Raw genomic sequence first — 26,278 nt, 5'->3', positions numbered from 1 at the left:
TAAGTGTTGTATTTGGGAAGAAAAATTTCAGCAATGTGATTCAAGAGCAGTTATGGAAAGTTTTAGTATGCTCCATGCTTTTAGAAGTATGAAGTAGACAACAACTTTCTACAACAGCTCTTGACTCAAATTGCAGCTACCTGTGCCCAAATATGGCTGGGGTTTGAAGGCTTCAGAACAGCATTCAAGCACTATGAGTGCAGAGTGGTTGCTGACCAACTGCACAGTATTTTAAGAAAACTACTGTACCTTTGTAGCTACTTACTGTTCTGAGAGTGATTTCAGGATTGAATTTGCACCAGCTAGCAAATTGCCTATGAAAACCTGTATACTAATGGAGCAAAAACTACAAATCCACTGGTAATGGTTTCTCAGAATGCCTATGGCCCTTGTGACTTTGAACCTGCATATCTGAAGGACCACCTTTGCTGCAGTGCTTCCCTGTGACAGATTCACTCATCTGAGCAAAAGTCTTCTGTAGGTGCTACCCTGAAATTGTATTAGAAACAACAGCTGCCACAACAAGCTCCCTCTGGTGTGGCCTCAACCTTATGGAATGGCCTGGCTGAGATGTCAGGAAGGCTCACAGTTCTATAATTTTGCAACATTTTGCAGAGAAGGGCAACGAGGATGATTGAGGGATTGGAGCACCTTCCTTATGAGGAGAGGCAGCAACGTTTGGGACTCTTTAGTTTGGAGAGGAGAGGGCCAAGGGGGCATATGATTGAAATCTATAAAATTATGCATGGGGTAGAAAATGTTGACAGAGAGACATTTTTCTCCCTTTCTCACAATACTAAAACCCGGGGGCATACATTGAAAATGCTTGGGGGAAGAATTAGGACTAATAAAAGGAAACATTTCTTCACGCAATGCGTGATTGGTGTTTGGAATATGCTGCCCAGGAGGTGGTGATGGCCACTAACCTGGATAGCTTTGAAAAGGGGCTTGGACAGGTTTATGGAGGAGAAGTTGATCTATGGCTACCAATCTTGATCCTGCTTGATCTGAGATTGCAAATGCCTTAGCAGACCAGGTGTTCAGGAGCAGCAGCAGCAGCAGGCCATTGCTTTCACATCCTGCATGTGAGCTCCCAAAGGCACCTGGTGGGCCACTGCGAGTAGCAGAGTGCTGGGCTAGATGGACTCTGGTCTGATCCAGCAGGCTCGTTCTTATGTTCTTATGTGTACAACAAATGTTCATAACAGGCATTTTAGCAAATAGGGCTGTTGAATGACGGAATGGTTCAGGGGAATGATGTTATTGTAATCTATTTATTGTATTATAATCTTGGTTCTGCTGCCTTGTCTTCTACTTTTGTAAACAATTAGATGAATTGTTTACAGAATGTCATATGTTAATGTGTGCTTTTTCTCTGCACTGCCCTCCAATTTTGTAATCCTAGTCCTACTGTATTGTTCACTGGATAACTTATGCTGCCTGATTGCATTGCTTTAATATTTTATAATCTGCCTTGAGTCTCTGTGAGAAAGGCGGGCTGTAAATAAATGCCTTTGTACCACCAGAATGGAAGCTCAACAATGATATGAGCTAGCCTTTGTAGTAAAGAAGGCCTATACAGGCCATTCAGTTAATGTGTGTGTGAAATCACATCTGGCAGTGTGACCCACATGCAACGTTTTATCCAGATGTATTTCTGCTCTTGCTATTTCTACCCTTTTCATATCATTGCCTGTCAGTTCCAAACACATTCTTATTCTCAACAGACCTAGTGAGATAAATATGACAGGCAGTGTGACCTTTCCAAGCACAAGCACACAACTGCAAAGATAATAGAACCAGAAAAGGATCCCAATACCATTCCACTCTAAATACATTAACATTCAATCTTTAGTGACTTCTTTTGGATAGATTTTTTTTGCTACAATATACGATTTATTTTGCATTTGCTAAAACATATGAGATAAAATTATTTAGCAGTGATTTTCCATTGTAACCATGAAAAGGTGCTCCTGTTAAAAGTATAATTTAGAACATCTGAAAAGAATATATTTTCAGAGGGGTTGGGGTAAAAGCTGATGTATTTAAAGTGTCAGAGAAATCAATTTAATGAACATCCAGACTCTTCTCTCCCTCCCTTCACAGAACTACAGTCCCAAAGGTTCTAGGAAAAGGGAAACTATTATTACCCTAGTTTATATGCCTATGGCATAGTCATGCTCTTCCACTCATTCAATCCATTCATTCTATCAAGTTCACTGATTCATCCAGCATAATTAGGTGCAGTTTATGTTTTTTTTTAAATGATCAATAACTACTCAGGGAAAATCAGTTTTCCTAACTTGTGCATACTAGATTCAATTGCATTCAAAGAATGTGGATGTGGAAATCTATCATATTCGCCTTTTTATTCTCAACTTCCTCCTGGGACAAACCAAATGAGGCACCAATGGAGGCTGCAAGACTCCACAAGGACAAAAGGCACCAGGCTTGGACGAATGCAGAGGGGAAATGAAATATTCCATTCACGTAAGGAGATGGTAAGAGCTATTTTGTTCAATTTCCACTCCTTACTTTAACTCCCCAGACTCAGTGGCTTTTTGTTCAAGGAGATCTCCTGACCCTTCATAATGCCTTTTCAGAGTTCACAGAAGACTGCTGTGGGTGGAAAAAGGAGAGGAAGATCCAACCCCATGATAGCTTTCTGCTCAGGCAGCTTATAAGACCCAACCAAGCAGGAATTTGAATCATGGCTCTATACTCTGAAGACATAATTTTTAAAATTTTGTTAAACTGTACCTATCACACACTAGTAGAGAAAATAGTGGTTAAAGTTTGGTTTTACCTGGCCTTGCCACTGGCTGCGTGGCTGGGGTCTGAGTCTTCCGTGCAGAAGCTCCTTCCTTGAGAAAGAGGAAACACAACCTTTATTTTCACATAGACTTTATTGATGTATAATATATACATTATAAATGAACACTAAAGCAACGGCATGAAGATAGCTCAACCCTACAAATCCAGAGAAACAACGATCATTTTCTTTTAAAAACAGTTATCTGTCACCATTTTAAAAAATGATGAAAGGCAAGCTAGCTAAAAGCACTTCTGTACAGCTCTCCAAACAATTACACAATTACATAACAAGTATCCACTAATGGGTCTTCAACAGTAACTTTTGGTCAAAAATTAGTGATGTTTCCTTGCCTGAAAGCAATGTTGAGTTCCCATATGTAACCAGCTGAGTGGCTATTTACCAGTCTGATTCACTATATAAATCTTCAATATTAATAATTTTTATGAGAGCACATGTCATGGCTTTTCAAAGCTAAGAATGAGCCATTTCTGCTCTTACTGTAAAACCCCTTAACAAGCCTACATTAACTATTGTAATGTAAAAAACCCAACTATTTCTGCCTTACTACACCTGTGAAATGTCAATGGATACATAAATATTGCTGCTGCCAATTCAGGTATCTGTTCTCATACAGAAAATAGCTTGCCAACTGTCAAAATAATTTTAACCCATGTGAACCCAGCACATTATTTTAAAATTGGTTATAGGAAAGAAAGTGAACATTAAACAAGGAGGTACCATTTTAATGGCACCAAATTTGGATTATACCTCACAGATAGCTTGGAAAAAATAAAAGTCCTATCATAATAAAAGTATATATGGTATTTTTTTTCCAGAGATCATTTGTATACATTAATCACTTGTCATAATTATGTGCACTTGGAAGCAGGACATCAGATGGTTTCCAAATGAACACAAACAATCCTTAGTAAAACCGGGGCCAGTTTCTTAATTAATATATCTGTAGAAAGGTAAATGTATAAATGAACTAAATTCGGAATGGTTGTCTTGTATCCAGACAACAGATTTAGGTAATTAGTTCTGAACAATTTGTATAGTGTTGCATATTTGTTATACTTTACTGTACAATTTAGTAGTGTGCAGGGTGTTTTTACCTTGTTTTTGTATTTAAGCACCTTTGTAAAGCTACCTTGAGTTTGTTAATACGTTTTTAAAATTAATTAAAAAAATAGTGGCAAGTTTATGTGACCTGATGAATGGCTTTATTTAAGGACAATGAAGTGAGGAACACAGGCCTTAGATCCACATTCTACACACAGTCGAACAGTCAAAAGGAGGTCACTGGTTGTTTAACGAATAACTCCAAATAACCATATCTTACCAGTGACTATGGGCATGAGTTTCCTTTTTTTGCTTTCTTACAACATGGCTCTGCCAATGAGCGCCCCACTGAACCAAACTCAAACTGAAAAGCAGCAGTGCTCAGTGGATTATATCCTTGATTTAATAAGCAGGCTTTGACAATGAGTAGTGTTAAACTAAATCTGAATTAAATGTTCTCTCATGACAATTAAATCCCAATACGGCTTTTTGAAACAATTCAATAATGGACAAAGATACAACTGGACCATCTCTCATTTGTTCAGCTCATAAAGATTTAGTTAAATATTTCCCTGTTGAACTGTAGTAAAATATGCCTGATTAACTACATACATTGAGTAATCACTGAATGGCATACAACTACCATCTTCTTCAACATGTGGAGCAAAGTATTTGGTCTCCTTTTTTCTGCAATGGTGCTACTACAGATATAAGCCCTTTTAAAGCAAATTATTCATTCCCAAATTTCTGATGCCTGTCAGTCACAAAATAGCAATTCATACAACAGGCTGGAATGCTAGTTACAAATCTTTATTTCCAATAAACAATGTGTGTCTACAGAAGTTGTATTTTAATGTCTTATTCTGATTAAAGTTTAAATTGGGCAATATGTTTTAAATTTTCTCAGTAAGCGGACATGAGCAGGTCATGCTGAACAAAAAGGAAGACTATGTTTAGCCCTAACTGTCTATCACCATCTTTCAAAGAAAATGAGATAAGAACCTAGATTTGAAAGGGACCACAAAGGAGAAAACTGCTTGCAGTTACATAATAGAAATCTGAACCCAGAAAATGTCTAAAAGTGAAACTTAGAGAGCATCATTCATGACTTCACAGCCTCATGAGTATGTGAGGCTGTCCTGCTGTTAGGATCCAGTTGGTAGAACACTGCAACCCTTTCTGATGGCAGTACATTGCCAAGAAGACATTACAACACAGCTTCAGTTTCCTGTAGAGTCTCTGTTTGTTTCTGAATAAAATGTTTGCTTAGAAATAAAAAACCTGAATTACTTGAGTCCTGAAACCTCCTCCTTAACCTTTATAACCTTTTTATTTTAGATAAAATCTTAGATAAAAGAGTCTCCTTAACAATACCATCTGCATCTCTAGTCCATTATTTGCATGTCTACTCCCCAGAAAAGATGCTTGTATTTCTTTTATTGATGTACACCACCTTGGGACCTCACTGAGGAGAAAGATGCAATATAACCACCTATTTAAATAAAATAAAATCTCAGCAATTGTTCCACAATGGGGGAGAGCCCAAGTATGCACATGTATTAAAAGCGTTATAAAATTTCTTTGGAATGACTTTGGATGGTGAGAGATAAAAAAGTTGCAATCTCAGCTACTGGTCTAATAATAATTTTCACTGATGGAACATATTTCCATCAACAGAATAGGACTTTCCTATTAAATGCTCCCTGAAATTCTGCTCTTGAGGAACAAGAGGGGCAAGTTTGAAGTCAGCAATAGCAGGGAAATCACTAAACCTCCTTCTGTTAGCATAAATATACGACTGAATCCAGTCTATTACAATGAACCTCTTTTTGTGTTACTACCCATTCAACTTAGAAGGTTAAACAGCTAAGATAAAAGGAAAACTAGCTCTCATTTGAGTATAAAAACAATCTATCCAACATGCTACAGAGTGAACATATAAAGTCACTGTTCACATGAATTATGTCAACTATGTTAAAAGATTCCCAATTTTAATCATTAACTTCTACACACATTCAAACAGTCAAACGTTTTGTTTTTAAAAAGTTGTCCATACAATCAAGTACTGAACAAATCTAAAATCAATACCAGCAAAGTACCAGCAATCTGAAACTTTTATGTAATGTGAAGTTAACTATCCTGTGTTCAGCATAACATTACTGTCTTCACAATGTGAGATAAAGGACCAGGCAATTTATTTTCTGGATTCTTTAGCCTGTGTCTAGATACACTTTAAAAAAAAATTCAAGTGGTTTTCACAATAAATAGTATGCATAAAAGGAAATAACTTTACACGATGTAATGGGTGTCAATTTTAATCAGAGGGTTTGAGATTCACAGACCAATCAAGAGTGGGGGGGATGAGGGGAGTTGTGGAGGCAGCATAGCCCTACACTAACAGAAACGCTCTCCACTGGTAACTTATCCCGATGGAGGGGCAAATCTGCTGGTGGGCAGCCACCATGGCCTCCCAGGATACCGATGCGGCATTGAGCACTGTGTCAGCCACCCAGCCAGTCTGTTTTCTGTTCCTTATTCATTGTTCCTTATTCCTGTCTGATGTCTGGAATGGGCAAGTAGGCCCAACTATGACTCCTTGGTACTGCTGTCTATCATTCTGGACCTCCACCCCTTCGGACTTTAGGTACTGCTGCCAGGATGACTACCTGTGAGAAACTGGCAATTTCAGCATGTCAGAAAATGTGGCTCAGACAACCTTGCTAAAAGAGGATGCAGGTCATGAACTGACGTAGCCATTGGGGGAGTTTAGGGCTTTTCCTGGAATATAACCATATTCTCTTGTAGGGCTATAAAGGTCTGATTTTTCTCTTTCTAACAGATGTTTTTTCTAACCTAAAGTAATAAAGCAGGCAATCCTGTGGAGATTAAACAAAACCCAGTTACAAAACACAAACCTGAATGCTAGAAGTGTCCCCATCTCTGCTCACATAGTAATATCAGGTGCCTACATCAAAAGCCAAGCCATCACCTTCAAGATACATGATGTCTCCTAATGTATGGAGTGGAAGGGATTTTTTAAAAAGAGATTTCACAGTCCAGTTAATGCAACAATGGAGGCATATGAGTTCCGCAATATGGTGTCCTATGCTCATTGCTTCAAGGTACCAAATGAGCCACCAAAAATGCAATCATACTATTTCCTCTGTCAGTTTCCTGCAACGCTGACAGCAACCTAGCTGAACCTTCCTCATCCTTTTCTAGCACTAGCTACAGAAAAGAGGGCAAAGGGGAAGGACAGAGAGAATGAAGCCCGAGGCTGTTCTCTTGGCCACTACAGCATGAGCTGAATGAGGTGACATCTGAAAGCTTTCTGAAGCTAGACGGAAGTTTATGCCAGCAGCAAGGAAGAGAGTTAGTCATGAAGGCAGAGAGGTGGGGATTAGATGCAGAACTGTAACATAAGGCAGAACTTAACTGTTCAAATTAAAAGCCACAGCTAGTGAAGAATTTTATACTTTGGATAACTCAGCATTTATGAAATACAACAAACAGTGATGGACAGAGTCCAATTTTCTTTTAATTACCCTTACTAAGATGAAAATTCAGACAGGTGTGTATTATCTTTTCCCAGTCCCTGCTGGCGTATTTTGCGTATAACAGCATACTTGTTCTTTGCTCATGCTGATCAGAAGTTTGAATTTTATGCAACACAAAGCGCTCTTCCTAAGTTGTGTTTATTTTTTGTTTGAATTGATATGAAAGGGAACAATCACACATTTTGACAAGATGGGCACAATACAACTCCCAGAAGGGGAGTAAACATTCCAGACAGCATGATTCTTCCCTCCAAAATAATTACAGCACAAGCAGTAACAGCATAGGGTACTTCTTTAATTTTGGAGCTTGCTAGTGAATGAATTTCTCCCCCACCCCCACACATCTCTCTTTTGATATGCCAAATATTCACAATTAGGACAATCAGTTCTTCAGTTCTTGCCAAGATACAGAGGGACTGGCTGCATGCATTTAGTTACTCCACACCTTTCACTGCACCAGAACCTAATCAAAGAACATTATCTTCCCTTTTTCACAATGTATAAAAGAGATAAACCATGAAGAAGCAGAACTAGAACAAAGCCATTGCAACATGATCTATATATGAGTGCCACAATTCAGAAGCCTAAAAAGAGAGGCCAGAAATCAACATGGAAAATTTTGCTTATCCCTTGTAGATGAAGACTGCGACAAAAGCACTGTGGGAAAGGAAAATATGAACACTACACAGTTATTCCAACTGAATATAGTACTACTTTTCCCTTAAGGGAGGTATGCAAGCCCTGTCCCTTTCCAGCTCTGTGGGAAAAGAATTAACTCTATTCACAGCTTGCATGTATACTGTGTGGGAAGAAGCGACCCTTCCAAACAGGATGAAATGACAAACATACATACATAGTTGTAAAGCCTTTGCTCACCGGAGCAGCATCCTCAACAGGAGAGAACTTGCAAATGAGCAAAATCAACAATTGCCTGTACACACCATTTCTCTGTTGTGGCACGCATCTTGTGGAATGACCTGACTCAGGAGGTCAGGAAGGTTCTCAATCTCCTGGCTTTCTGCAACCTATGCAAAACTGAATTATTCAAGAGGGCTTTTCTACTCAGGCAATAGAGTTGCACTATGCTTTATGATTCACAAAAGTTACTTGAAAAAATTATTAGGGATTGTGTTCTATGTTATTGAAGCTAGACCTGTTATGGAATTTTGAATCATTTAATGTGTCATATTAATACTTATGCTTTGCTTCAGTTATGTTTTTAGACTTCTGGTTGGTTCTACAACCCTAATCCTTCTGCATTATTTATTTAGTGTCCCATGTGTTGATTGAATTGACTGAGCCTGTGTAACTCACCTTGACTGCAAATGAGAAACGTGGACTATTAGTAACATTGAAAAATAACCTGAAAATATTTTAAAGCATTAGAGATAAATACTTTGGCCTTCAATGAGATCAGGACAAAGTTGAATACATTCATAAAAAGAATTTCAGGTTCCAGTTCCTCAGTGGTGAGGACGTAAGTTACAAACACACCACGGCAAACGGTCAATTAGTACTTACCGTGAAGGGGCCTTCTCTTGGTAGGCAGGAGACCTTATCGGTGGGTGATTTCCACCCCATCTCAGGGAGGCAGGATCAAAAACGTCACTTCCTGTTCAGGCTAGGACCCCAATTATCTCCAGTTCGCTCCTGACTGAGCAGTGGTAAAGACAATTATAAACAGAAATAGAACAGGAAGAACAGGAACATAACATCCATCAACATGGAGCAGAAAAGGTTTAAGGGCCCACAGAGGGACTGGAACTATAGGGGAAAACTGTTTTCCTAACCAGGACCAACCTGAGAACATTCCGGGCGCTAGCGATGCCATGGGAGGGATGAGAAGGTCTCCTGCCTACCAAGAGAAGGCCCCTTCACGGTAAGTACCAATGGACCATTCTCTTGGAGGCGGAAACCCTCTCGGTGGGACCTCCCCAAGCAGTGTCCCCAATCGGGTGGGCTATCGCTAAGCCTCCAATATGTTCTTGAGCACTCTACGTCCGAAGACGGTCTCGGCTACTCTGCATGACTGCAGTTTGTAGTACCTCACCAAGGATGCAGAACTGGCCCATATGGCTGCTCTATATATTTGCTCTAGAGAAGCCTAGTTGCGAAGGGCTGCATTGGTCGCTGCACTCCTATTGGAGTGGGCCGTGATGCCCCAGGAACTGGCACGTTGAGGACTTGTGTGCTCCGACTATATTCAGTTGATGGCGGAGCTAATGACTGCCATAGACATATGTTGTCCCAACTTAGGAGAAGAGATGTTATTCCACTGAAGGTGTAAGGTAGAAGCGGCCTTAAGTTTGAAAGTAGGATCTGGCAATTATACTACTCTATCTTGATGGAATACACAAGAATTGGGTTGGCTGACCAGGATCTAAGTTCCGAGGCTCTGTGGCTGATGTTAATTGCCACCAGGAAAATCTTTTTTTATGTGGAACCAGCACAAGTGAATGGACTGAACCTATTAGAAGGGGAAATTGGTGAGAGCTGTAAAAGACAGTGTGAAGGCGCTGAGATAGGAACCTGTGGTGCACAGGGGGTTGCAGCTGTTGAATCCCCTTAGGAAAAGGGAGAGGGGGGCGGCCTCTGCCCCTGCAGCTCTGCAGCACTGTTTGGAGTCGGTCGCTGGTTGGTTGAGGCAAAGTAGGTTAAAACTTAATCCAACGAAGACGGAGGTCCTCTGGCTGGGCCGGGGGGAGAGACCGAGGGAATTCCAGCTGCCTGTTTTGGAGGGGGTTGCGTTGGCCCCGATGTCCCTGGCTTGCAGCCTGGGGGTCCGCCTGAACCCTTCATTATCAATGGAGGCCCAGGTGGCCCACGTTACCCGGGTTGCATTTTTTCATCTTCGCCAGGCACAGCGGTTGGCTCCCTATCTCTCCCAGTCCGACCTGGCCACTGTGATCCATGCGACGGTCACCTCAAGGTTGGATTACTGTAACTCGCTCTACGCAGGCATTCCCTTGAGACTGATCCGGAAGCTGAAGCTGGTCCAGAATGCGGCGGCCCGGCTGTTGACAGGTGGTGATTATCTAGATCAGGGGTAGGGAACCTGCGGCTCTCCAGATGTTCAGGAACTACAATTCCCATCAGCCTCTGTCAGCATGGCCAATTGGCCTTGCTGGTAGGGGCTGATGGGAATTGTAGTTCCTGAACATCTGGAGAGCCGCAGGTTCCCTACCCCTGATCTAGATCATATCACCCCTGTGCTATGCCGCCTGCACTGGCTCCCAGTGGAGTTCCGGATCGTTTTCAAGGTGTTGGTAATGACCTTTAAGGCCTTACGCGGCATGGGACCCTCATACCTACGGGACCGCATCACCCCTTATGTCCCACATAGGCCGCTGTGGTCAACTGCGGCAGAACTGCTGGTGATCCCTGGCCCTGCAACGATGCGGCTGGCCTCGACCCGGTCCAGGGCCTTTACAGCTCTGGCCCCTGCCTGGTGGAATGCTCTACCTCCAGCTGTCCAGGCCCTGCGGGACCTTGGTGAATTCCGCAGGGCCTATAAGACGCAGCTATTCCACCGGGCTTTTGGAGGGGCTGGCCGCGGTTCTATTGCCCCCCACTGAAACCGGAACTAAGCTGCCTTTTCCATCCTGGTAGGGCCCTGATTCCATCCTGGGCCCTGCCTCTCCTCCCTTCTCCTTTGGCCTTTAGACCGGGCGCCTGTGTGTATGTGTTTTTACACAACCTTGTTGTTTAATCTGTATTTATGTTTTAATTACTGCTGAATTTTAATGAGTTAGATTTTATGTTATATTGCTTTACTGTTCTGGAAACAGTTATGTTGTGAGCCGCCTCGAGCCCTTCGGGGATGAGGCGGCCTATAAATTTAATTTAAAAAAAAAACGTGACACCACAGGGTGTTGCGTTAAGCCAAAAACCTTGGAACTGGGAACGAACCGTGGACAAGGCCACTACCTAATGTCTGAGAGTGGCACTCCTGAGACCCATTTGGAATCCGTCCTGCAGAAATTTTAGGACTGAGGTCAAGGAGATTACTTGGATCCCACAGCTGTCCCCAGGACCGGTTCAAGAATGACTTCCATGTGGAAATTTATAACCTCACAGTGGAAGGTCTGCCGGAGGCCAGCATGGTATCAATGACGTCTTCGGAGTAGCCTTTGCGCCTTAATGTTCCCTGCCTAACAGCCAGATGGTCAGACACTGTCATACTGGGTCGGGATAACGAAGAGGACCCTGGGACCGAAGATCTGGCAGCCCTGGAAGATGGGATGAAGGAGATACTGCCATTTCCATTATTGCGGAGAACCACAGTCTCCTGGGCCAGTATGGGGCGACTAGGATGACCTCTTCCTTTTCGGCCCGGATGTGTCTTAGTAGCCTTGGTATTACCGGCATTGGAGGGAAGGTGTAGAGAAGGTACCGAGGCCACGGGCAATCTAAACATCTACTTCCTGTGCCCCAGGATGAATGAGCCTAGAGAGGAAGGTCAGGACTTGCGCGCTTTCTGCTGTGGCAAGGAGATCCACCATCGGGGTGCCGAAGTGAGAGGTGAACTGAAGGAACACTGACCTGTTGAATGACCACTCTGCTGGGGAGACAGGATGCCGACACAGCCAGTCGACGCTCAGGTTGAGTTTCCCTTGACGTGTTCGGCCTGGATGCTCAGGACATTCCCCTCTGCCCAGGTAAGAATCTTCTTTGCTTCCTTGTGAAGGCCAGCTGAATGTGATCTCCCTTGATGGTTTAGGAAGGTCTTGTTCACTACGATGTCAGTTCAGACAAGCACATGTTTGCCATTCACCTTCTGTTTGAATGTTGTAGGGGCATGAAGGCAGCTCGCATCTCTAGTATGTTGATGGAAGGAGAGGAGGTTGGTTTGGACCACCTGCCCTGCGTGAATACCTCCACCAAAGTGGCTCCCCAGCCCTGGAGGCTCGAGTCTATGAAGATCTGCACAGAGGACTTGTTGAAAAGACCTTGCCCAGTGTCAAAACGGTCCTGCATTTCCTCCATCAGAGCTCTGTTTGAGAGACTGAGGAATGTCGAGGGACCTGTCCAGTTTCCGAAGGGTCCCCACTGGTGAGGTTGGAGGAGGAGCTGCCGTCCTCTGGAGTGAAATCTGTTCCCCTGAATCATGTCGAATGTGACTGACATGACTCCTAGAAGTTTGGACAGGAAGAGAAGGGGAAACCGTTCTTGGATCTTATCACCGTGGACACCATCGTGATGACCCTCTGGATCTTGACCTCTGGCAATAATAGGTGTTCTTTATGGTGTCGATCGTTACCCTTAGGTGAATGAGCTGTTGGGTAGGTTGCAGATGGATCTTTCCCAGGATCACAAGGAACCATGGTCTTGTAGGACCTGCATGGTCAGACGTAGGTCCTGAAGTGCTGCTGATGCAGATTTGGATCTTATAGTAGATCGTCCAATAGAGGTGTATGTGTACTCCCTGTTGGCACAGGAGTATAATGGGGCCTAGGAGCAAAATTCGAAAAGACCCTTGGGCTGTGTGAGACTGTCGAATAGATATATGTAGATAAGCCTCCATGCGGTCTAGTGAAATGAGGACGTCTCTTGGGCAAAGAGCTTTGGTGATGAGCCTCAGGGATTCCATCTTGAACTCTTCAGGTGGATGTACTTGTGCTCAATACTACGATTGAGGAATGCCCGCCAGTCTCCGTTCGCCTTCGGCACAATGAGAGTGTGAATAGTGGACGGAGGCCTTCTCTGATGGTGGTACTGGTTCTATGGCCTGGATGGTCAGGAGACGATCAACGGCGGCACAAGTACTGACCACCTTCTCTGGTCTGGAACCGATTGAAGAGAGGGAGAAGTTGAATGGAGGAAGGTGATGAAATTCTATAGTGCAGACTAAGGACACTTCCTCTTGGTCCACGCAATGATGTGGTCTCCTCTCCACTGAGCCCGAAGTTGAGAAGGTGAGCTCCTACCGGTGAATCACAGGAGTCAGTATCGAGGAGTGACTTCCGTCCTAGGAGCCTTGTCCATTTAGTACTGGGATCTGAACTCACCCCTCCTACACAGGAACCTTTAGGTTGCCAGTTCGCAGTTCTGATTTTCCCTGGTAGGGCATTGTTCTGGACCAGGAGGGGGAGCTCTCTAGACGAATGGACTAGGGCATGGTCTTTTATATGGTCTTGGTTTCCACTAAGATGTCGTCAAGTTCCTTACCAAACGGTCTACACCGCCCCCCCGGAAGAGTAGGCAGTCCCAATAGTCACTGATTGTCCGCCCACCAGGTCCTTAGCCAAGCGTTTTTCTGTGCAACCACAATGGAGGCCATGGGATCCGCTATGTAAGATCTGCTATTCTAACAATTTCCAGACTGCCCCTGATGCCCGGGCTTTGGGGGGTAGAATTCCCATGACGTGGTATAGCCAACTAGGGTGGCTCTGGCTACGGTGGAGGTCGGATCAATGGTCTTCATGACCAAGGCGAGGACTAATGGGAGCACCTGAGCGCAGCCTCAGATCTTTTATAGAAGGGATCCTTGAGGTTGCCCTCCCCGTCCTTGGAAGACAATCCTGAGGATTGAACAGCCACCACGGAGGTATCTACTAATGTGACTTGAAGGAACTCTTCCACAACTCGGGCACCACATAATGCTTGCGTGCATTAGATCAGAGGCATTTGTTGGAGGCCGGGTCTCCCATTCCTTCCTAAACCTCTTAATAAATATTCCGGCAAAGGCAGGGTGGGCTTGGGAGGCTTATCCTGTGGGAAGAAGGTCTTGCTGCCTTAGTACAGCCTAAGGTGTTAGATGCCACACTAGGCATTTAATGCTAAAATCACCATGCAATTACTATACGGAATCCCACTGTGGATACAAGCATGGAGCTGCGATATGGAAAGAGTTCAGTCATGCTTTCTCTATAGTATACTCGGCTTACCTCACTCAGTCCCATATGCTGCGGTCTGTTTGGAGGTGGGCCAACATCTACTCCATACAAGAGCATGGTGCATGACCTTCCAATTCTGGATACGATTGTGCTTTAACAACTGTCACAAAAGTTTTACCTACCAGGCTCTTTCTTTCATAGCCAAAACCGAGTGGTGGTCCTTTGTTGAGGCGAAAATCCATGAAATGGGTCTATCCTTGGATGCATTGGTTTTAATGAATGCCAATGAGCTAAAGCTGACTATCAAAAAGAGATTGTATGATCTCGAGTATAGTCACCTGATGCAGCAGGCTAATAAAAGCTGCTCTCCCTTGCACTTGGGTATACCATTAAAACCCTATACCATGGCCAAGTATTTCCATTTGGTCTTAGAACCCAAATTGCGACGAGCCCTGACCCTTGCCAGGTGCAATATTCTCCCTTCAGCTACCACTCAGGGCAGAATACAGAAAGTGCCTTTTAATGAAAGATTTTGTCCCTGCAGTTCAGCTTACGAAGAATCAATCCAACACGTGATATTACACTGTCCGTTACACAGTTTAGCCAGGAATAAATATCTAAACCCGTGGTTAAAACCCCCCATTGATAATATTAATCTATCAATTGTGGTAACGATGTTGGATTGTGGTTCTGCAAGTGTATTGGAAGCGTTGGCTAACTTTTTGTGCTCTGTCATCAGCAAACGGTTATAACTGTACTGGAGATTGTATCATTACACTGAGGTCGCCATTTTTCTGGTATATTGCTGCTGTTTTAATTATGCCATTAAAGGTTTATATATATAGATGCCGCACTTCTGCCGGAGGGTAGAGGAGTCTCGGACTCCTGTGACTCCAGAGCTGCCACAGTTTGGCAAAGAGGAGTTCCAGGTCCTCTTAGTTGAAAACTCCTAAGGACTGTTGAGAGGAAGAGGTCATAGATTGGCTCAGTGTACACCGCCCAGAGCCCTTCGGGGGTGGGCGGTTTATAAATTTGATAAATAAATAAATAATCAGAAAGGCGCACTAAAGAAGTGGGATCCAGCCCTTCCGTGCGGTTGTTTGCTCCTCCTGCTGAGGAGTGAGGGAGCGCATGCTCAGGGGACCTAGGTAACCCCTAGTGTGCCCTTGGAGCGGAGCAGGCAAAGTTGGTACGTTAGAGGGAGGTGGACTACCAGTAACCCTTGACCCCCTGCCCTGGGTTTCATAGTTCCTCACTATTAGAAGGCGCTCTAAGGAATTGGGGTCCAGCCCTTCCGCAAGGCTGTCTACTCCTCCTACTGAGGAGTGAGGGAGCGCATGCTCTGGGGACCTAGGTAACCCCTAGTATGCCCTTGGAGTGGAGAAGGCAGAGTTGGTGCATTAGAGGGAGGTGGACTACCAATTATCCTGAATCCCCTGCCCTGGAGGTAGCACTCAATGTGTTCCTCAATGGCCCTCTGGGATGCTGGAATTTCAGGGGAGGAAAGGACTGCCATTTCCTAGTAGAAGAATGACGGGCCAGTCGTCTCTCTGAGTTGGGGGAATCCCTCCCCCCTTCTGCCTGAATGGACTTGCCTGCGTGAAAAGAAGGACGAACGTGCGTTGGAACTGCCGCTCAGAAAGTTCCCTGCTAGGCGATCCTCTGAGGAGTGTCCCTCTGAGCCCGCATGAGAGTCTTCTGGCAGCACGTATGAGGGCGCTAGCTTCCCCTGCTTCGCGGGAGGCTCTGGCTGGATGTCTGCGCCTGTGCATTTTCTGTCGGCTGCTGAGCCTAAGCGGCACACCGAACTGTTGGCTGCCTGCAAGGCAGTCTTGCTGACTGTGGCTGAAGCTCCAGAGGAGGAGGCGCGGCAGCTGGGGAGGAAATACCCCTTCCTCTTGGAAGAAGCCCTAATGACTTCTGCGCCCCCCCCCACCCAATGGAAGGTATCCCTAGGAAGGGAGACGTTTTGATCCACCATTTTGGCGGGAACGGAGAATTGGGCGGGAAGGGAGGAGCAGGGGGAGTAAGAAACTCACCAAGCCTACACACACACACACACACACACACACGCACGCGCGCACACACACACACACACACACACACACTCTAACGGGAATACAAGGGTAACAAAAGGGAGAAAGAAAAACTCACGAAAGAAGACATGAGAAAGATTTTTTTGGTAGAAAGCTAAGGAGTCCAAAGGATCCGTGCACTCCCTGATCAGGCAGGAAATAGAACTGGAGATAATTGGAGTCCTAGCCTGAACAGGAAGTGACGTTTCTGATCCTGCCTCCCTGAGATTTCCACCCACCGAGAGGGTCTCCGCCTCTAAGAGAACTGTCATGTGCAGAGACAGTCTGTTGGGTCACGCTGTTGTAATCCCAGTTGATGTGATTTGCTCACATAGGTCCTGACAGACATATAGGGCTAGGAAGACATCACTCCCCATCTCACTGGCAGAACTGCTGTAACACTTGCTAGTTGGTTCCATAAACACTTTCTACAAAACACATTCCATTTGATAGTGGAAAACTGGTCTGGACTGCATAGGTGACTTATTTAAAATATTTCTATACTGCTTTTCCAATACAAATAGGGTCCTCAAAGCAGAGGTTAATACTTTAAAACATTCCAACATTAAGAAACATTTATAATAAAGTACATATACAATAATTCAGTGACAACATATAAAAGCACATTAAACCAAGGAAGAAGGCCAGTAACGACTATTGGGATATGCCGAACAAAACAAAACAAGTCTTCACCTGTTGGCAGAAGTCAATAATAGAAAGTCACAGATGAACCTTCCCAGAGATGGAGTTCCAAAGAACAAGACTGGAATAATATGATTTCCATGACCCACTACGCTCAACAGAAGGCGGTGGCCCCAGTGGTGGGATGCAAATAATTTAACAACTGTTTGTTAACAAGTACCATTTTAATAACTGGTTCTGCCGAAGTGGTGCGAACCTGCTGAATCCCACCACTGAGTTGGCCACTTTGAATTCTAGACTTAAGGCCAAATGAAGACAATGCATCCATTATCTTAGCCAGCGCTAAGAGAGATCGGAAAGCATTTGTCTGCACTTGGCTTGTGAGAGATTCTATGGAGAACAAAAATGTGTTGTTGAGATAGCTGGCAGAATTCTGATTAACTTTCTAAGATGCTGTAGTCTTCTAAAGTTAGCCATGCAGAAGAGATTCACACTACTTCAAAAACTTGCAACAGAGCGGAGCTGCTATAATTGGGGGAAGTTGTCATCCAGAGATAGACAAAGAATCAATTCATTCACTGGATACACTAAAGCATGTTGTGAGACCAGGGATCATGTGAGGAAAATTCTCCTACTTCCCAGTATCTAAAGGCAATTAATGTTCCCTCAATCTCCTAAGATCTTTTTTTTTCACTGTTGGTCTCTCGCTCTCTGTCCGTGCGTGCGTGCATGTGTGCGTGCGTAGACATATACACATATACACACCTTTATAGTGTTTCTTGTTAGTTGTCCCACCCTGTATCACTTTAAAACAAATGTTTAACTGAACCAGTTTAGAGAACTAAGGTGATTTCTCCCTTCCCCACCCCCTCTCTCTTTTACTTCAGACAACCACATAAGGAGCCTTTTTTAAAAGTTTAACAATTAAAGTATAGTATTTTATTAACAACTTCAGAGAATTAGATAGTCAGCATAGAAAAAGACAGTTTTTATTTACTGATACTAAAGTGATTTCAAAGTTCAGCACAGATGGTAGCTGGCTTTTAGAAATGATGTCAGTTTGTCATAGAGTTCTTAATGCTTGTGAAATATGATGGACTTTCAAGGCATTTCAGAAAATATTTTCAGTTATCAACCAGAGGTTCACATGGTAACTCAGGTGCCTTGCTAACTATATGGAAAGGTGTATTTCATCACTTTCTTCCCTCTTCAAACTTTAGCATTATCTCATAGCATTTGAAGTAAATCCTACTGCAGAACTAGGAATGGGAAATATCTCTCACACATACAGCATGATTTATCTTTCTGACAAGAAAATGGCCCTTCTCTGATACAACCTTTCCCTGCCAGTTCCCTTAGTTCTACCCACTCTGACTGAGTAGCTCTGAGTAGCTCTGAGAAGACTGAGTAGCTCTGTTCCAGGAACTTGGGTTAGGAATTCTTCCTAGAAGGAAATTCCCCTCCTGCCTAGAGTTAGGGACTGTCTCTCAACAGTCTTACCTCCAGTCAAAACAACAGATTTCTTTCAGACACTAAAACATGTCTGTTATTTCTGGAACTCAGAGTTGAACTTTTCTCAAATCCGGTCTAAGCACCTGTAAAACTCTGCCCACTGCCAGCCTGTCACTCATACCGTACATTCTGGCACTCCTGTCTCTACCTGCTGCAAGATTCATCACACATGTCCTGAAAACTACCACTGTCAACAAGAAGACAAAAATTTTATTTAATCAATGGAGCCTCCCAGTTTCACAACAGATAGTGGACACACTGAATCACATTATTCTTGCAAAATACAAGTTCCACAAATTCAATATAAATATTAGAAACAAGCATGTGTTTGGGGATGCAGCAGAACCCCCCCCCCCTTTTGAGATTTTTGCTTAATAATGATGAAATTCTATAGTGCAGACTTAGATAGTTCTCAAGGGAGAGTGAAAGCAAGGATAGCACAGACAGCCATACAAACTAAAGTAATGATTATGCATACAAGGAAATACATCATTGCTTTCAGAAATGTTTAGTGTGTGGTATGCACATGGAACTGTCACTATGATTAATATATACACTGATCAAAGCACACTTTGAAGTTCTTGGTCAGTAGTCCATTTTTAAAAAATCCACCACCTCATATTATTAAGCAATGCATGTAAGCGTATAAATCACTACTGTGCTGAATAAGAGTTTAATTTTCTCTTGCTTAAAAAAATGCTTTGAAATATGCAGCGCAGCTGCAGGTTGGCCTCTTCTTCCCTGCTGTGCCAAATCAAAGCTTCATAAAGTCGCAGTTCCTTTTAGAATGAGAGAGAAGCATTTCTGACAGGCATGAAGCACTACTGCTAGGACTGGTGAGTATCAGTCCAGTGGCAGAGGAGTATGCAAACCAGTCCAGTGGCAGAGGAGTATGCAAACCAGTTGTCAGTATAATGGGAAGCATGCTTCTCTGGGATCTTAGAGTTAAGAAGAAGCTGAAGGGTACCAACTACATTGAACTTGCCTTCCTCCCCCCTGCATTGGAATAAGAACATTTATACAATTTTAATGCTGGCTCAGGGGGAGGAGATTTGATTTCAAAATGGAGGAAGTAATCAGATGGTTTATGGTGGAAGTTGGCACAAAAGCAAAAGAGAGAGAAGGCAAGGTCACCAAAAACATGTATACGTATACACGCACACAGGCTATAAAAGGGTAGGGTTGAATCCCCACTGAAAAATGATCTCTTTACTGTGGAAAAATATATGACCAGACATCAATGAAAAAGATGCACCTTTTAAATAAATATCATTGAAGTCTACGTACAGAGGAAAGACAGTTGGGATAAGTTTTGCTGGCAACCCAGCAACCTCTGAAGGAACTCCATAAATGTTACTAGTTTAGTCCTAATACTTATAAATTACTAGCTCATACTAGTTATGAGCACCCCTCTTCACAAATTTATACCTTACAAAAAAAGTACTCAAGTTTTGTAAAAATTACCCTGAAAGATCACTTGCTATTGCTATTTACAAAGCTGCAATCTAGTCTAGGAGCAAAAGCAGTGTGGGTTCCTCTCCCTGTTTGAACCTGTGTAAATAGTGATATTGCTCTTTGCTACTGATCAACAAAAGGGAGGGTGAACAATACACTAAGCAATAGAACTTCTTGGAAAGAAAAATCCAGAAGGCAACAGTGACACTTGTGGCCATCCCTAGATTGTCACTATATTATGTATGCTTTAAAATTAATTCACAAAATCCTTGTGGTATAACAGGAAATGAGATTATCGCAAACATTAATTATCATGCTACAAATCTGCACCTCAGACTGGCACAGAGACAGAAATAAAGGGTTAGCCAATGAGCTGACATGCTCAGAGTAGTTTAAAAACCCAAGTCTTCCTTGCATTGTAAGAGGAAGCACATACATTTAAATTTGGAACAACTGATTATGAATAGCAAACATGCTTTTATATTTACTGAAAGGAAGTCCAGCTACACAGAGGCATTGATCCAATTCTTACTCAAATGCCAATTTTGTGATTTGAGTCAAGCAAGAGGCTTGTTTAAATGTGGTGGAGGCACCACTTTCAACCGACAATGCCAGAAATTATTTTGTTATGGAAACATTTTTTAACCCATGCTGAACAAGAAAAGTATAGGTCTATCCTAACATGGAAATTATTCCCATACTCAGTTACAGAATATTACTAAGGAGCAAAGCTACATCATGAATAAAAACCAGTGGTTTGCAAGAATTTTTTATGGTCACTGAGGCGAAACGGGTTTGCTTATGGCTGGCAGGTCCTATTTTGTGCTCTGCACTCTCCCAGGGGTTATCAACTTTCCCTTGGGGAGGGCTATCTTCTCCCAGGGTATGCTGCCACCACCTGATCCTTTGAGGACTCCCCACTGGGAAAGACCAGGATTTCCCAGCTTCCTCTTCTGGTTACAAGGCCTCTGTCTCAGTTTCTTATTCACATAGTGTGTCCCAGACCGGGGGGTGGCATACGTGGTACAGAGAACTTTTGTAAGGTTTGAAAAATAAGTATTTATTAACAGAAAACAATCATAAGAACTCTTTGGCAACACACGAGGTAACGCAAGGAAAAACAAATAAAAGGAGACAAACCGCAAATCCCCTTTCCCTTTCTCTGACACATACCCTGCCTACTAGATGTTCGAAAGCAGGGTAGGTCCTCAGCTTGAACAGTTACCACTCATGGAGAACTCACATCTCTAGGCTGAGCACACGGCCCTTCTCTCTTAACAACCAAGAACAGCAGACAACCAGAGAACCAAAGAACCCTCTCCCAGGTTTCTGCCTGCTTTTTATAATACCACCCCTTTTGGTGCCCTCTACCCGTGTTGCCAGGCACACTGCATTTTCTGCCCTCCAATCTGAGTCCTAGGATGCCTGGTTGGAGAAGGGGGAGAAGAAAAGGAAGGGGAGAAGCCATTTCTCTACAGTCACTGTGTGAGAACAACAAAATGTACCATGATGCATGTTGAGACTACAGGAATCTAATGAGTTCTTATCGTCTGGAGACAACTCTAGGCAGAAAAGTTCAAGAAAATTAACTATTTCACAGGAACATTGAACAATTAGTAAAACAAACAAATCAAGCAAACAAGTGTGGTACACTGGTCAAAAGTGTCAAATTAATATCTGGGAGACCAGGTTCACATACCCTCTCACACCATGAAAACTCGCTGGGTGACTTTGGGACAGCCACACTTTCTCAACCTAACCTATTTCACAGGTTGCTGTGAAGATAAAATGGAGGACAGGAGTAAGATGTAAGGTGCTTTGGGTTCCCATTAGGGGAGAAAGGGTGGGGGAATAATGAATTAGAACAGAATGGACCAATGATACTCAATGCCACAGCCATGGTGCACACTAATATGTTTACTGGTACTCACTTGTTTCTTCCTCCAAGCAAAGGGTCAGTATCAGATTTTTTCTATTTCAGTATAACACGAAGTACTTTAGAAGGCCCCAGGAAACATCATCCTGAAAATGGTTGGCTTAGAACCAACCAGCGTTTGTAAATTTTCCCCAAAGGCAGTCATTTTGTGATTGGTCCCATCTCACATGGCAGCCATTTGTGGTTGGGCCATACCTTCTCAAAGCTCCAGAACAGCCAGAAGATTCAACAGGGTTGGAGAGCCTTGGCACAGACCCTTTGACCTAAATATCCTGTAGTAATGGTAAAGGTAGTCAGTCTCCTGTACAAGCACCACGTCATTGCTTACCCATGGGGTGATGTCACATCACAATATTCACTAGGCAGACTCTATTTATGGGGTGGTTTGCCACTGCCTTCCCCAATCATGTACACTTTCCCCCCAGCACGCTGGGTACTCATTTAACCAATCTTGGAAGGATGGAAGACCAAGTCAACCTTGAGCCAGCTACATGAAACCAACTTCCATTGGGATTGAATTCAGGTCACGAGCAGAGCTTTGACTGCAGCTCATCACTCTCCTCAATTTCTTCCTGATTTCAAAATAAATGTCTGATAAGGAATATGAAATCCTCATGTGTTCATGTCAACAAAAAGTGTCATGGGTTGTATAGTGCAGGAATATTTTAATTTTAATTCCACATGAACAGCTGATGATGCTAAATGAATGACACCAACACAAGCTTAGTGCTATACTCAGTAACAAACACAAATTTCAGGTCACTGCTCCCAAAAGCGTGCAGTATAAATTCTGATCTCTCTTGCTGTCTTTATTTTTATTTATTTAAAATGATTTTATACTGTCTTTCAACCCAGTTCAGAGTCCCCAGGGTGTTCCATTTGCAAGGCTAAATGAAGTAGAAATGCAGAAATAATTACTTTTAACCCTAAAACTCTGCCATAACCCTTCCTAGAAATAGGACTGTTTCCATGAAACATGGGAGCTAGTTAGGCTTTCTTTTGCTTTTTAACATTGCTGAACTATGTTAAGGCTCAGAATGAGAAAGCTTGATCCTTCTTGATGCTTTGATATTACTGTTGTGTTTCAGAAGCTGCTCCAGAGAAGACCGCCTGTCTGCTCAGTAGCAACACACAGAATGGAAGGAAAATTCTCTCTTGGAACAATGAGGATGTTTTCCTGCTCCTGACTGAGAAAGTGGAAAGCCCCACCTCCATGAAACATGCTTCATTGTATCAGAAGTGAATTTGACAGAGGATAGGCAAGAGCACATTACCACAACAGTAACAGTGGCAAAGTGAGCTCCCTTCTCTGCCACTGCTGCATCTACACAATACCATCCAGCACAGCCTTACCAGGCTGTGAAGGGGCTCTTGCCTAGGATCCTGAAAATGTAGACCAAGAAATCACAGAAGCCTTCAGTCATGCTTTTGTGATGTGTTTTGTAGATAAAATCATCTGCACCACCATGACCTAGATTTCACATCTGGTGCAGTTCAATCTCAGGATACCACTGGAATGCAGCCTGGTCCTACTGTATAGATGACTTTCAGTTGAGGCCTGATGAAGTAGACAAGCTTCTCAGAAGTGTGTGCCCCCCCCCCCTCTACACTTGCTTTTGGTATCAAGCTAGGCTGGGTTGGTCAAATGGGCTTGAGAGGCAATAAACACCTCTTTGAAGAATGGTGCAGTTCCTCCTGCTTTGAAAGAGGTGGTTGGGTGACCTCTTATGAAGAAGGCATTCCAAGATTTATTTATTTACACCTAGAATCCCGCACTGACCTGAGCAACTATAGCTTGGTGGTCATCATTCCCTTTTTGGGTATGGTGATCGAAAGGGTGGTAGCCATTCAACCTCATGTGGTTTTGGAGGAAACAGGTTATTTAGACCCAATTTGGATTCAGGTTTGCATGCTGAGGCATGGCCTTTCCTGGGAGTGTAAAAGGAAGAGTGTGTTCCTGCTGATTCCTCTAAAATTCTGTGGTATTAGATACCATTGAATTCTTCTAAGGGTGGGGGTACAGTGCTTATGCACTTACTTAACTGCCTACATTTGAAGCCACCTTTGAATTTGAACTCCTGGCCAGATGGTCCACCTGCCTTTCCCTCTGATTAACCTTGACGGGAAATTGTCAAGGTTTGAGAACTGTTCAAATGCAAGGGTATGTTTTCGAAGTCATAGTAATCCATGATAACATTGGGGAGGGGGGCGGGATTTTGTATCATTGGCTACATTTATGCAAGCATACCAGCCTGCAATTTTAAAACACAAAGCAAGCTATAATATGTATGCACATGTCATGTTTTACATATAATCTACTGATAAATTGAGAAGACGTCCTTTTTCAGTATTAAAATAAGAATCCCGGAAGATTAATCTTCATGTTTATTTAAGATCATAGTCAACCTTGGCAGTTTCCTCCTCTCTGCCACTTGCATTTCAATTCTCCTCATTGTGAAAGTTTATTTATGAACAATTTCTCCAAATGAATATTACACTAAGAGACCTATTAAGGTGAATGGAGAATGAGGTACTGAACATTTAAAATGCTGGGTCTAACTGATTCTAAAATGCAGACGGTTGTCATTTAATGCATATTGTATGCTGATGTAGCAGTTAGGATGAGATGTTAAACCAAGTATGTTTCTTCATTCCTCCAGGAGGTTTTAAGCTGAATTAAAAAGTTTGTGATTAAAGTATGTGTGCCAAATAAGGTTACATAAGAATCAATACTATAGGTGATTACAGACTGTTGGTCCCAACCATTTATGGTTTACTATAAAACAATAGTAATCCTTAATTTCATATGTTTACATTAACAGGATCACTATCAAATAACATCTAGTGTTCAAAAAAGTACAACAGTGGTGGTGAACCTTTGGCACTCCAGATGTTATGGACTACTGCTGGCAGGGGCTGATGGGAATTGTAGTCCATAACATCTGGAGTGCCAAAGGTTCGCCACCACGGTATTAGGATGTACATGACACTAGTGTCACTTGTATGAAGTGTTCTTAAAATTGATAGGTATCCTGTCTAAGCCTGCCTACCAGTTTAAATCTTCTGTAATACTGCATTTTCATAGACTGATGGGCAGCAGTCATCTTCTATATTGGTGTATGAGAACTGGAACATTTTCCCTACACAGAAGCTTGCCAGGAACTGAACTTACTTCAATTCTTTTTGGAAATACATTTTTTTAATTCTCCAATGCCTTACAGAATTGCCCTCATATGCGGTGTTTTATTCTAGGTACTCCAGGTTATCCTTGTTTCCCACATTTCTTTTAGTATGGGTTTCCTAGTTTTATGGTGGCTGTTCCAGGATTTTAAGAAAGGCCTAAGTCTGCATACAATTACATTTTAAACATTATCACCTTTTTCCTGATTTTGTTGCTGTTATTACAGTTTCATCACATTTCTTTCCCATTTTTAGAATCCTTATAGTTGTAAGCTACCTCACAAATAGATATAGATGTGGATAGAAGGGATAACGATAATTACAAAAACCAAACAACAACATTGCAAGCTTACAATTAGGTGGTATCTTACCAGATTTCTACTGATGGAACTTTTTTTATTTTTACTGTACTTCCCCTCACTCCACCAAGTATTTGTATCCAGGAAAAGGTTAAACCAAGATCAGGGGACTCACACAGCAAAAAATCACGATGACCAGACATTGAAGACAGGGGAATCAGGTGATAACCAGGGACAGAAGTGTGTGTTGGGGGGGGGGAGTGGCGGAGAGAATTAGACGAGATCACACCTCCCCCTTGTGCCAGGAGAAACTGCTAGGTAGGACCCACCCAACACATGCATGCTTTTTGCTTATGCTATAGCATGAAAAGCAGCAGGAGAGCCTATCAATTCCTCATACTGACTCAAAAACCCTTTGCTATTCCCAACTATTGAAATGATATCTCAATTTCTATGGCAGCTGGACAGGAATCCAGGAAGTTCTCAGCTTTCATTTTAAAAAAACAACAAGTAGCTAGCTCACTGGGGTGAGGAGCATTTACACTATAATGTCAATAGAGAACAATATTTTTTTAATAACCAAAACAGAATGAATAACTGGTTCTTCAGATTATGAACTCCAAACCATCATGCAATGCATGAATATGGACGTAGTAAGCTCTAACATGAAAGGAGAGGTTTCTGGAAAACAGCAGAGCAGGAAGAACTATATGAAGAACATGCTTATCCTAGTAATGTTGGGTATGCATTACGATGGCTATATCTGAAATATCAAATGACCAGAGTAGGTCATTTGCCTACTTTGTGGTGCTGAACTGTTTGGTATCAATGCATGAAAAATCTACAAATTGTGGCATGTGTCAAGCCAAATAAAACTGTTTGGACCAGTCTAATATTACACAATGTACA

The 26,278-nt window shown here is 42.8% G+C and overlaps 1 protein-coding gene across 1 annotated transcript in view; it reads right to left on the bottom strand.

Annotated features, from left to right (window-relative positions):
- Positions 1-26,278, bottom strand: part of CDC73 (cell division cycle 73) — a 128,859-nt gene that overhangs the window by 20,866 nt on the left and 81,715 nt on the right. The window contains exon 11 of the mRNA XM_048498741.1: positions 2,807-2,864. Coding sequence (XP_048354698.1) covers positions 2,807-2,864 — 58 coding nt within the window. The remainder of the gene's footprint in view (positions 1-2,806; positions 2,865-26,278) is intronic.

The sequence above is a fragment of the Sphaerodactylus townsendi genome, linkage group LG05, assembly GCF_021028975.2.
Source record: "Sphaerodactylus townsendi isolate TG3544 linkage group LG05, MPM_Stown_v2.3, whole genome shotgun sequence".
NCBI lineage: Eukaryota > Metazoa > Chordata > Lepidosauria > Squamata > Sphaerodactylidae > Sphaerodactylus > Sphaerodactylus townsendi.
The sequence above is the reverse complement of the archived record's forward strand: the minus strand, read 5'-3'. Positions and strand labels throughout refer to the sequence as shown.